Source organism: Copidosoma floridanum, unplaced genomic scaffold (genome assembly GCF_036245765.1).
Source record: "Copidosoma floridanum isolate Cflo_tuat_1 unplaced genomic scaffold, Cflo_Japanese_pri ptg000025l, whole genome shotgun sequence".
NCBI lineage: Eukaryota > Metazoa > Arthropoda > Insecta > Hymenoptera > Encyrtidae > Copidosoma > Copidosoma floridanum.
In genome coordinates, this window is record NW_028321902.1 from 6,872,569 (window position 1) to 6,885,981 (window position 13,413).

Below are 13,413 nucleotides of genomic sequence, written 5' to 3' on the forward strand. Positions count from 1 at the left end.
TTATTCCTCCAAATATCAGCTTTGTCATTACTAGCATTACTATTATCATTCCAAAATCATTCAGCCATCACGATAGTTTGTAGTAATTAAACTGTTGGCTCAGGGAAAAGCCCAAGTAACATTGTACTTACGCTTTTTTCCCGAGTATGGCAGTATAATAACAAGTTATTATCTTTATGTTCGTTTTGTATACACTTATATTTTTATTTCATTTTATTTTTTTTTTTTTTTTTTTATCGAGCGTCTATGGCAAATACTATTAGCACGAACATGCTTACAGAGAAGAATTAACTGCGTACGGTTTCATTAGGAAGTATAAAAAATGAATCAACCCTCTATCCTCATTCGTTGTCCGTCATGTCAAAAACATCCATTAAAACGTTCAGGCACGTCGAGTAAATATATTAAATTAAACTGACCCCCTCGATACAGAGATATTAGAAGTTTGTGATAGTAATGGTTTGTTTCTTCTTTCGATCGGTACGGATCCACTTTGTATTTACATTTACATTAATTTAACTGCCGCGATACCGATTAGACGTCATTTTAATACGTAAAGCAGAAATACGCGATTAGCATAATTTCCCAATGTTATTTAACCCATTACGTTGTTACTCGAAAAAATGTTTATCCGAGGCACAAGCGTCTACGACAGGAATCGTCAAAGTTCAGTGACGAAACCCTTCCAAATACCATCCTGTACTTTCGGGAGATTTCATTAAAATATAAAAGGTCCAAGTGTAGCAAAAGTTTTTGAATATTTTGCCGTAATTATCCATTTGGCGCTTGACACATAACAAATCTAATTTTAAGTGCGAGCAATGTATGCAAAAGAGTCTTACTTCGCGACTCAAATAAATCGGTACTTTCTCATACCGATCGGCATATGGCCGATAGAGCAAAACGCCTCGCTGGTCTGGCGAGTCTCGCGTCAACTGTCTATATTCGCCTGTTACGGGCTCATCGGTTTCCTACTGATCCCGTGTGCTCTCCACACCTTTCTGGAGGAGCCCGATCCAGCGATTAAACTGAAACTCATAGGACCCATGAGCTTCATCCTCATGGCCATCGGAAAGTATTGCTCTTTGGTCGGCAGCATCAAGGAAATTGGCGCCTGCTTTGAGCATGTCGAGAAAGATTGGAAGATGTACCGGAGCCTCAACGCCCAGGTGACGTTTCATCCGATACCGTATGTTATAATGAGAGTGAATTTACCCAATACGCAGATTTTTGGTGTAAAAGGATTCTTTAAGGATACGAGAATGGCCGTCTTGCACACATTTGCGTTTACTTAGAGATTTAAATAAGTATTCTTTGTGATTACTTTTTAGGAAAAATAATTTTTCTGGCATTCTTATTGGCTACATACAGTGATTTATTGGTGTATTGGCTAGCCACTGAATCCTAGACCGCTAAACATCAAATACCAATTTCTACATTGTGTACCTGCACTGAGAGAAAAAAATAATAAAAATTATAGAGAGACTCCAACAAAAATTACCATTTTGCACAGTAAATCGAATGTAAATTGGCAAAAAAAGAAAAAGTTATTATTTTTAACAGTAAAAATTATCGTTTGAACAATTAAAATTATGGTTTGGTTTGTAAAAATTATGGTTAGAACAGTTAAAATTGTGATGCGGAAGAGTAAAATTTATCAAGCGATCGAATTTTACTACAATATTTTTTCCTTTTTTGACAGCTTGCATCCAATTTGTTGTGCGAAATGGTAATTTTTGCCGGAATTTCTCTATAATTTTTACTATTTTCCTCTCTCAATGCAAAAAACTAGACCTCGTACCCTTGATGTTGACATGGGCTAGTTTTGTGGGTACATGAAATAGAATTTGGTATTTGACGATTTATTGGATAGTATTTAGCGGCTAAATTCAGTTTCATTATACGTTATACACGTTAGAAAAGCTCAGTATATGAGCAACGATATTCTTTTTTTCGTTCCAAGTACAGAAGGAGTTGGAGCTGATGCGAAACAAAGCCAAACTCGGACGATTCTTGGCCCTGCTGTGTGCAGCTTTCATGTACAGCGGTGGCTTCTTTTACCACGCAATAATGCCCCTGTCATCGGGAAGGTTAGCGACTGCCGATCTCACCGAGGAACTACCCGGACTCGAGGGGGCTAACGTCACCCACTTGGCCGATTCTTCTTCGCATTGTATGTACAATTAAATACGAAGAGGAAATTAAAAAATTTTAAAACCAATTAATTTTATCACGACTTTTCTTGTAGCGCCACGAGGACTGACTTATCCGATTTACCGAGGACTGATGAATGTGGACAACAGCCCGATCTACGAGATCGTTTTTATCATCCAGTTCGCGTCGGGCTACGTGCTCTACACCATAACCATCAGCGCGTGCAGTCTCGCCGCCGTTTTCGTCGTTCACATATGCGGACAGTTGGAAATCGTTATGGCGCTCATCAAAAACTTCGCCAACGAGAAAAATTCCTCTGTAGCGGAGAGCAGTCGGAAAATGGCGGAGATAGTTGAGCGCCATCTTAGGGCTATTGAGTAACGTATTTAATCGGTTTTAAAAGCTCGATAGTTTCGCGACCCTTCCGCTGGTTGAGTGACACTGAAGTCGTGTACATTAGACGGTCAGATATTTATTCCCAACCCCCTCCGTGGGTTGAGAGACACTGAAAGCATGTACTTCGGTATATGACTTCAGTGTCACTCAACTCGTAGGAGGGGGTCGGGAATATCTGGCCGTCTCATAGTGTACAGTAGACGGCTAGATATTCGGTACCTCTACGGGTTAAGTGTCACTCAAGACATATACCTACTAAAGTACATGCTTTCAGTGTCACTCAACCCGCGTCTTCGCCTCGAAGGGGTCGCTAATATTTGGTCATCTACTGTACACCAACGGAAATATATTCTCGGACAGGCCTGATCAGCTAGTTTGCGCGTTGAGGGCCACTGCCAATGTGTTAAGCATCTGCTCGTACCTAACTTTACATAACCCTACACACTGGCAGTGGTGCTCAACGCACAAAATCGGTGGTCAGGCCTGTCCGAGAATATCTTTCCGTTGGGTGTACGTGAGTTGACGATTTCTTTGGTTTGTTGGTTTTAGCTTGGCCAACAAAGTGGAACAAAATCTCAACGCCATATGTTTCGTTGAGTTCATCGGTTGCACCTTGAACATTTGCTTTTTAGGGTACTTCTGCATAACGGTGAATAGGATAAGAAAAACATTTCTTTTTCTTAATTACATAAGTTATTTTACATTCTCTCGTTTTTTTTTGTTTTTTTTTTCAGGAGTGGGAGAGAAGGGAAACTATTAGTATTATAACGTACTTCGTACTTTTGGTATCTTTCACCTTCAACATCTTCATATTTTGCCTGATTGGTCAACTAATCATGGATTCGGTGAATAAATACACAAAATTTCGTCTGTATGCACATGGCCAAGGGAAGTTTTTTTATAGCTGCGCTACGATTCACCATGGGTATTTTTATCAAGTTCGTGTGAAACAGATTTGCACATGTGTGGACTAGTAGCAGGGGAAACCAATTATTAGCTTATTGGCCTGAAAAAGAAGTCATTAAATTATTCCGCTTGTTTCACACAAATAAAGGATTTTTTTTTTTTTCGTGAAATGCTCGTTTAAAGTGTAACGAATCTTTTTGGTTCAAACAAACAATTAAAGATCAACATGAACTTTTTTAGAAACTAAAATTATAATTTTTGAAACATATTTTAAAGAAAATTGTTTATAACGATTATTAAGCTACATACTCGTGGTGAAGCCGTACGCACTCATTTTCTACAAGAACCCCATGGCCCGTCGACTAATACTCAGTTACTATTTGACAAATGAAAAATAACAATTAAATGTTGGTAATATAGTGCCAAAAGGTGGGCGAAGTCACATACACCATTGACTGGCACACGTTACCCCACAAAAGCGCCCTAGATTTGATCATGATAATCATGATAACGACTCAGCGGCCGGCAAAAATCACCGCTGGCAAAATGGTAAACTTGACGATAAGTAGTTTTTGCAATGTAAGTTTTGTAAAATTACACGCTATACAAGTATAATCTGGTTAAAAACTATATCTCAAGTATGTGATATTTACAGGTACTCAAGTCGGCTGCAACTTATTTGAACTTGTTGAGAACAATGATGTTATAGGCAAATTAATTGTACAGGCATGTACTGAGATCAACGAGTGTTCAAAGATCGTAACTTTAAGTACGCTTGAGATTATAAATCTTTACTGTATATGCTATAACAAAGAGCATTTCGCCACTAGAAAACAACTAATTTTTGTAAGAAAATAGGATGAATAAAATCTTTAGTTAAAAAAAATTTACCCACCATTATTACATGATGAATAACAAGTAGGTCACTCACGTCTTCTTGATCAGTAATAAGATAAGTTTGAAAAAAATCTCTTCAGGAATTTTTTTCATACTTTGATGCATACTATTTACAAGTGCTAAAAAAGGCTTGATTTAAATTAAAAGATTTTTCTTTCAAATACTGTTGACTTATTTAGAGAAAACCGTCTTGTCACAGTGTTAAATTATTTTACATGGAACTTGAAACTTGAAATGATCCCCTTTGGGGAAAATCAATCAATTTCAAAGATTTTGATTGAGAGAAGATTTTGTTGATTTTTTAAATTGTAATTATAACTAACTAATCCTAGAACAAATAATATTGTACACATTTACTTAAATTAGCCACACCGATTAAGGATCTTTTGAATTTTCCCTCGAAATTATAAGCCAATGGGACGTCCCGCAAGTTCGGGTTTGAGCTTTGGCGGGAGGTTCAATTCAAATTTATGTAAACCAATAATGATGCAAGTTTTTTCTTACAACAATGACGTAAATTAGAAAAATATATACACGAAACGATTAGTCGATGAAAAGAGAGGTTATGTCACTGTAGAAATTTAGTGGATTCAAACGCCCTATTTTTTTCACGATAACACGGTTCGTCATGAACAAACAAACCAATCGCTGATAATAACCTCAATAATGAGCATAATATTTATGAAAATTGTACTAAAGTAGCGAGCATAATGTAACGTATACGTACATAATACACAACACACAAGTTTGAATCGAATCGCTCGTCGAATCGAAGCTCACTCATCACAGGATCCCATAATTTGATTGATTGTAGGTATCCATTTTGCAGCAACTTTCAGCCAAATTGTTGTAAATGCTATCATTTATAGTATAAATATAGCTCAAACTGTATATCTTATGGTAAAAAAGTGTATACAACGTGCCAAACAATCAAACGTTTTGTGCCGTGTTAAGTATTGAAGATTGAAGACCGTCTCTGCACGGACACAAACTCACGGGACTGCGCGCGTATGATACAAACGTGTCCAGTAGAACACTGGTGTTAAAGAAGACAGTGCTGCTTGTCTCGCTGTTCGGAGCAGCAGCAGCAGCTTACCGAGCCGCATCTAGTTCTATTTGGCCAACATGGCGGCTTCCCTGGGACGGTTTTATCGATCTGCCCTCCTCAAGCCGTCGAACGGTTCACTGTACAATAAGGTAAGTCCGCTGCGGCTGCTGTCAACAAAACTACCCCCATGGTCCGATCGTATCCCCGGAGAAGACGTCCAGGTCGCGCGCGCCCCTGACAGATCAGTGACTTTCCAACCTCTTCTGCACTTGTGTCTCGCGTATAATTATACATGTATATACATTCCCGTCCCACCTTTGTCGGCTGCTACGACGACATGCCCTGTGTGGTGCACGAGAGCCATACAAACATGATTAAATGCCAACAGCATCGTCTTATTTTCCCATCGACTTGTTATTTTCATTGCGCCGAGTAATTGACTGACGGGTGCTTGACTTTCGGGACTCGCCAGGCACAGCTGACTCCGGCCCTGGGCCAGCGAAAACCCGGGCGTGCTCATGATTTTTCGCGGACAGTTATGTAACTCTGCGCGGGGACGTAGTATTTTTTTCGCAATGCTCTTGCTCTAACGCACCCTCCGTGATCTGAATTGTCCAAACATGCCCGGTTGTTCTTGCGATGCAGGGCAGCACACTTGTCTGTGCGTGCTACTTGTTGTGCGTGACCCATTGCCTTCCTTCTGCTGGGTCCCCTGTCAACGAGGCCTTTAAATATGACACTGGGCGGTAACGGTGGAATTGCGCTTATTTGTGAAAATTTTTGTTGCATTTTGTTTGGATTTTTGCACTTGACATTTTTCTGTTTCTGCAAAGGATGTGGGAGTGTTTGTATTTATTATGAGGGCAGTGGTTTCTTTGACTGATAAAAGATGATTGGAGGAGTCGTTAAAGGCGAAAATGGACAGATTACAAGCTTGCTTGTTTTTTTTTTAAGAGATGAGTAGTTATGTCACTTAAAACTTGAAAGCGTGCAGCTGACTTGTACTTGTGTGTGTGTACATGCACCTACATGTGTGTTTCATGAATTTGTTTATTAGTGTTACAAAGTTAATGCTTCATAAATAAAAGATTTAAGTCTAAAATTTCTGTGATTATTACATTTTTATTAATTTTGACATTGCTGACTCTGTGTCAGATAAATATGTTTACATTTTTGTCATGGCAATTCATGTTGAAATTCAACTCTTTTAGAATTATCTTTAACACTTAGAGTTGGTAAATAAATGTTTTATCGAAAAATATTTTTAATTTTCGCAGGTTAGGCATTTCTCGGGCACAAGTGAATGGTCAAGAGGTCGTAAAGTGGTAAGTTCTGTAAATTGAATTTTTAAAAAAACAGTCCCTGGCTGAGTTGACCCATCCTTCAAAACTCGTAAGTGTTTTACTATGGTTCCTTGTCCTCCAAACCTTATCAGTGAGTCATTGTTAATGCCAGATGTACTTGAAGTTTTCACTTGTATTCTTAAAATTTACTTTAATTACAGGCAACAGCATGTATAGGTGTAGCTGCTGGCGGAATAGGTGCCCTATTATTTACTTTAGATCAATCTGTTAAGGCAATAGAAATTGTAGCCCATCCACCTCATTATCACTGGGCTTTCTCTGGATTTTTTAAATCATTAGACCATGCAAGGTAGGTTTAATTTTTGCAGGTGTCATTGAGTGTAGTTCAAATCATTTGTCTTATTAGAACGATAAGTTGCTTACAAAAAACTAAAATTAATCACTTGTTTATTTGCTTATAGTATGCGAAGAGGATGGGAGGTCTACAAAAACGTCTGCTCTGCCTGCCATAGTTTAGAATACGTAGCTTACCGTCATCTTGTCAACAATACACACACAGAAGAAGAGGCTAAGGCTATAGCGGAGGAAGTCCAAGTGGGTGACCTATATTTTTCAATGATATTTAAAAACTGCACTCTTATTCATTGCCTTAAAAATTTTCCAGATCCAAGATGGACCGGATGACAAGGGCGAATATTTCATGCGTCCAGGTAAACTCAGCGATTATGTACCATCCCCATACCCCAACGAAGAAGCTGCTCGAGCGGCGAACAATGGTGCCTATCCACCCGATTTGTCGTACATCGTCAATGCACGACATGGTGGAGAGGTAATACTTGAAAATGGCATTTATAGTGGTGTTTTAATTTCAATCATCGGTGGTTTTACCCTTTACGTATTTTCAGAACTACGTATTTTCGCTGCTAACTGGTTACTGCGATCCGCCAGCTGGTATCACTCTAAGGGAAGGTCAAAACTTCAATCCATACTTCCCCGGTGGTGCTATTGGTATGGCTCCGGTAAGCATGAATTATATCGTAAAACTGTTTCATCAAATTGGCATTTTTCTGCAGATACCATGAGTATTTACTTATTTTTTTAGCCCATTTATGACGAGGTAATCGAATACGAAGATGGCACACCAGCATCAAGATCTCAAATAGCCAAGGATGTAGCTAATTTCCTAATGTGGTCTGCCAACCACGAGTTTGACGACAGGCAAAGAATGTCTATTAAAGTAAGATTGAATTTTATATGTTTTTCTTTGGTAATTTATGAATTTCATCAAATTTTTATGAAAAAAATCTTTCAGGTCCTTGGAATAGGTTCAATGCTTTTTGCGTTCTTCTATTACTTGAAGAGACACAAGTTCAGTCACATCAAAACAACAAAATTAGCATATATTCCGAAAAAATACAAATAAGTCGATTCAGAAGGAAAAAATAAAAAAATTTGTTAATTAAATTAACAATGTAATCGCGGAAGGCGAGTAGTTGAAATACTGTGTGCAATGTATAATGATGTAAACTATAAAATTACATACATTAAGAACGGCTAATGAGTATTTCAATTACTAGTTAAGCATAGTTGAGTGAAAATTAAGTTGACAAAATTTTTGTAATCCAGCTGAATTCACAAAATCAGTTAACGAGCATCTAGCAGCCTCGACATCAGAAATACGTTTAAAATGAACTTTCACTAATTATAATTGAAAAATGTGTACTCAGTCGTTCCACAGATGGTACATGTTTGTAAATAAAATCTGGTTATGAACAACTTTAAGTAATAAGCTTCTTTTGTAAAATATTTACTTCAGAAATTTTAATTCCTTGTATTTTTTTTTTTTTTTTCTAAAGACAATACTTGAAAAAGTATACTGTTAACTACCTTACAAGATCAGCTGTTACCGTTAAAACGATTATTGAAAATTTAGTTGAAAAGTCAATATCTTTGTACATACTTAATGTTAATACGAATAAGTAGCTTTGCTATGATGCAAGCCATAATTAAAAAATAAAAACAAAAAAATTGAAAATCTTTCATAATTTCACAATTTTATTTTCAATGATTAATAATACCTGTATAAAGTAAATTATTAGATTTATAAGTAGTAAAAAATAAGAAAAAATTTTTGCTATACACAATTTATTCTGACAACTTAATAGAACAAATTTTTCAATGAATAATGACAAAATTTAAAACTAATCTTCTGCCGTCGTAGCTACGTTATTCAGTATTGTTTTGTAATTTCATTATAAAAAATTTTTGAAAAATTTTATTTTTCCACTTAAACAACGACTGTTCTACAACAATAAATAAACATTAATAGTAATAACAATTATGTCTAAATCTAAAACTTCGTATACTTAAAAAGGATCATATTTGAAATTTTTTAAATAACTTTAAAATCTTTGCACATTTTTTTTTTTTTTTTTTTTTTTTAATTACTCGTGTTAAGGTTTTTTAGGTGGAAACTTTTTCAGTTCGCACAGTCCCGGTCCATTATTTACAATTGTGGAGAAAGTTTTTGCAGCTGGTGGAGGTGTCTTGCTTAGGGTACTACTTGGAGTCGTCTTGCTCTTTTTTAAATACGAACTAATATTCGTTTGAGTGCTTTTTCTCTTTGGTGGAGCAGTCGTTTTAAATGATTGGTGAACGCTTTTACTAGAAAAAACAGTAACTTAATACCTAAAAAATAATCTAAATTCAACAAAAAAAAAAAAATTATACAAGTCTCACTTTGTGTGATTAACATCAGTGTTTACTTGATTATGAGCGTCTACAATATCCTCCCATTCTATCGGATCACCGTCCTCGTCATCAAATTGCAAATGATTATCGACATTCGATTGGTTTTTCTGATCTTCACGAAGTATCTCTGAAAAAATTTTATTTTTTAAAATTTAACAAACAAAAATCCCTTACACACAAACTGATGCCTACAAAGAAACGTACTCTTTTTTTCCTTAGCATACTTCGAAATAATTTCGAGTAGCGTACGGCCGTATTTCTGAAAATTGGCTTTGGTAACGTGAGGTATGCGCATCATCGCTCGCTGCGAAGTGGGTAGCTGTTTACTCATCTCTCGCAATGCCGTAAGGTTCATTGCCGTATTGGCGCGCATCCCCATGGCTTCCGCGATGCCAGAAATCACATCAAAGAGTTCGCGATAACAGCTTTCCTCGATGTTTTTGAGACGAGCGTTAGTTTCAGGCAACACTGGTTTGTTTTCCTGCACGCAGGTTTGGCGTCGTTGCGATGGTTTTCTCTTTTGAAGGAAAATCTTGGTGACGTGGAGAAAAACATGTAATGAATGAGTGAGCGTCTGACCATACTGGGACCTTTACTACTTGGAAAAGAAAAATGATCTTTTTTTTTAGATGCAAGTAATTACCTGTGCGTCACTTTGTGAAATGTCCGATGCAAGTGGTCCAGGTACGACGTAAGAACAAACTATGCCATTGTTCAGCTGAAGATTTTCACAAAGGTAGCCTTCAACGATTAAATTGTGCAGCAATCGTTCGATTTCGTGCTTCGTCATTTCGGCGCCACAGCCGAAATATTTGTGATAGTTGTACCCTACAATTTATCAATTAAATTCGCATCAATTGAAAAAATTTGTCGTCTATTTTTTTCTAATATTACCTAATTTATAAGCAATGTTTGATACGTCGGAGCCTTTGTAAATATCGACGATTTGTAATATCGTGATATTATTTGTTCTAATGTGATTGAGCTCGACGATCAGACTGACCAAAGCTTTGGCGTGATTAGTGACGTCGACCGAAAAAAAGCTTCCCTGCGGATGTATTAAAAAATTTTTTAGTTTCAATCAAAAATATTTGCACAACATAAAAATCTATACTCACGTAAGTACGGCAGTTATCGCAAGTACTTTGACTGTTTTCGATACATATTTTCCGATCGAACTTTTCCCCAAAATAGTTGAGCTGCAGTGATCGACGACAGTCGGTCAAATTTTCGCAAAAGTGAACGATCTTGTACAGATTGTTCATGTGCGTTTTCAAAGACTCGGCGGTCACGTTTTCGCTCGTCTCGATGATATGACGCAAACGATGCACGTCACCGTAATTGTACAGTAAAATACAATCGGCGATTTCGCCGTCCCTTCCAGCTCGGCCGCTTTCTTGATAATAGGCTTCTATAGATTTGGGTATCGAAGCGTGGATGACGAAACGAACATTAGGTTTATCAATGCCCATACCGAACGCCACCGTTGCGCAAATCACCTTTACCTGCGTCGATAAACCAAAATGATCAAGGATAGGAAAATTGTAAGACCGTATACAAATTTTTTTGTACCTATATGAAGAAAAAAAAAAAAAAAAAAAATCACCTTTTCCGAGCTCCAGTTGCTCTGACGAATGTTTCGTTCGTTATCTTCGAGGCCGGCATGGTAACTCAGAGCTTGAATCCCTTTGTTGTGCAGCGCTGAAGCACAAAGGTCGCAATCGCTGCGCGACAAACAGTACACGATGCCGCACTCATTTTTAAATTTGCTCACGACCAAATCTACTACTGCATCCCGTGTTGACCTTGCTTTCCTGGGTACAACACTGTAGCGTAAATTCGGCCGGTTGAAGCTCGATATAAACCTTTTAAAAAATTGATTACTCGCTATAAAAAAAGCTATTTGACCGAGTAAAAATAATATAAAAGCTCACCACTTGGGCGATCTCAAATTCAGTTGGTGCAAAATGTCGCTCCTCACTCGTTGAGTAGCGGTAGCGGTCAGGGCCACGACTTGTACGTCGGGAAATTGCTCCTTGATCATTTTGAGCTTTTTATAATCGGGACGAAAGTCGTGGCCCCACTGGCTCACGCAGTGCACCTCGTCGATGACAAAACGCGCGAGTTTACCGCGCTTGTGTAGCGCTTGCAAGCACGATCGAAACGTCTCCGACAACGACATCTTCTCTGGAGTGACGTACAAAAGCTTGACGATCGGTTCCGGGGTACGATACATTCCCTGAATAACTAGTCGGGCATTTTGATTGTTCAAATCCGATGTAAGATACATGGCTGGGATCTGAAAAAAGGAACCTTGTGGATTTTCGTGTGTACGCATGATATAAAAAAAAAAAGCACGAATTGGTGGTGAGCTAACGTCAAGGTTCGTCAGCTTTTGGGTCTGATCGATGATGAGGCTCCTGAGAGGCGAGATGACGATCGTGACTCCTTCCGAGAGCAGGGCAGGTAACTGGTAGCACAACGATTTTCCACCTCCGGTCGGCATCAGGATGAAACAGTCGTGAGAGAGAATCACTGCATTTATCGCTGAAAGCTGGTTCGGCCTGAACTGCTGAAGGCCGAATATCGTTCTGAAATACTGATAAACAAAACAACAACAAAAAAAACTCGTAACTATGAACCAATATATTTATACATAAGTAATTCAGTGAAAAAACTCACGCGTAACATCAATGGGCAGTGAGGAAAGTTTACGTTATTGAATTCCCCTGCAGCGCCATCGTTGGTCACGTCGCCTATCAATGTCAGAGCCGCAGTTGCGTTTGCGTTGCACTCAACGTTCATCTTGTTCTTCAATATACTTTTAGGACCTTTGTCTGAAAGGTCTTGAAAAAGGCTTCTAGTATCATTGCGTAAGGTCTCTGGAGTTGAAACGTGACAATTTTCATCTAAGATACAAAATCGCGTTATACATCATCTTTCTTAAAATAGCTGTATCTGTCTTATTCTTACCGCAAACACTCTCGGATGAATTCTTTTGCATCGAGTGAGAGTAAATATCATTACAATCTACTTTTTTGACCTGAGATTCTTCGAACGAATCTTCCTCCAGGATGTCGAAAAAATTACCACCTACAGACACTTCTGCTTTTTCAGGATTCAAAGTTACCATGTCACTTGTCCCGGGAGATTTCTGTTTTTCCCAGTACGCGTCCGAACAAACGGACTCATCTCCTGTAGGTGTCTTCACCCGGAAATTGTTGGCTTTACTCGATCCAACCCACGGTGGACTCTCCCCAAAGATCAGACTCTCCCCAACGGAATCCGGCTCGTTATCGTTACTTTTATAATTGTAAAAATCAAGTTTTCTCCTGACCTTCTCTCTGAGCTCCTGGACAAAGCCTAAATCGCTGGTAGTTATGACCGGTATTTGCATACCTTTGGACTTTTTTTTCACACTCGGACAGCAGATGTTCTCGGTACTGCTCACGGAAACGGGACTGGCGAGAACGAAGCTTTTGTCGATCCACATTTGAGACAACATTTGGTCCGTCTGCTCGATTCTCGATCTGACCAATTGATTCAGGCAGCGCAGTTGATGGTACGTTTCCGTGTCGCAGGTAACAGGAGTCATCGACGGCACCGCCTTGTCCAAAATCGCTACGAATTTTTCGTTTATGTCGGCGAGGATACCGTACAGTCTCAGTTTGTCCTGCAGCAGTGCAGCTTCGGATGTCTGACGGAAAATACACCGCGGCGTCAAAAACTACGTGAGAAAGAAAATGCACGAGGGAGAAAAATATATAGCTACCAGTGTTGAACTTTGCGTGAAATGCATGATAGGATCGATCATTTTTGTTTGAATCCACTGACTCCCGTGACTGATCCCGTCCGATTCTGCGACTCCTGGGGACAGTATTGTTGTCTCGGCAGGCGGCTCAGGCTTGGGTGACATTTTTTTCTCTTTGACCTCGGAATTCTGGCTGTTTGTCATTC

General features: G+C 38.6%; 3 protein-coding genes across 3 annotated transcripts; 2 read left to right on the forward strand and 1 right to left on the reverse strand.

Annotated features, from left to right (window-relative positions):
- The first annotated feature begins 821 nt into the window (after positions 1 to 821).
- Positions 822 to 4,165, forward strand: LOC106637763 (4-vinylanisole receptor-like). The gene is made up of 7 exons (XM_089595528.1): positions 822 to 1,169; positions 1,969 to 2,173; positions 2,249 to 2,531; positions 3,100 to 3,199; positions 3,285 to 3,395; positions 3,877 to 4,035; positions 4,112 to 4,165. Exons 1-7 carry the CDS (start codon positions 822 to 824, stop codon positions 4,163 to 4,165), a joined length of 1,260 nt encoding a protein of 419 aa, XP_089451654.1.
- Positions 4,166 to 5,371: 1,206 nt separating this feature from the next.
- Cyt-c1 (Cytochrome c1) lies at positions 5,372 to 8,481 on the forward strand. The gene is made up of 8 exons (XM_014350675.2): positions 5,372 to 5,550; positions 6,679 to 6,726; positions 6,906 to 7,054; positions 7,167 to 7,299; positions 7,370 to 7,534; positions 7,611 to 7,724; positions 7,808 to 7,942; positions 8,018 to 8,481. Exons 1-8 carry the CDS (start codon positions 5,479 to 5,481, stop codon positions 8,126 to 8,128), a joined length of 927 nt encoding a protein of 308 aa, XP_014206161.2. The 5' UTR covers positions 5,372 to 5,478; the 3' UTR covers positions 8,129 to 8,481.
- Positions 8,482 to 9,158: 677 nt separating this feature from the next.
- Positions 9,159 to 13,411, reverse strand: LOC106637720 (uncharacterized). The gene is made up of 12 exons (XM_014350612.2): positions 13,229 to 13,411; positions 12,430 to 13,153; positions 12,139 to 12,365; positions 11,834 to 12,055; positions 11,391 to 11,755; positions 11,063 to 11,321; positions 10,575 to 10,961; positions 10,351 to 10,504; positions 10,100 to 10,284; positions 9,661 to 9,988; positions 9,445 to 9,583; positions 9,159 to 9,369 (listed from the first exon to the last, which is right to left on the reverse strand). Exons 1-12 carry the CDS (start codon positions 13,409 to 13,411, stop codon positions 9,159 to 9,161), a joined length of 3,384 nt encoding a protein of 1,127 aa, XP_014206098.2.
- Between the last annotated feature and the right edge of the window lie 2 nt (positions 13,412 to 13,413).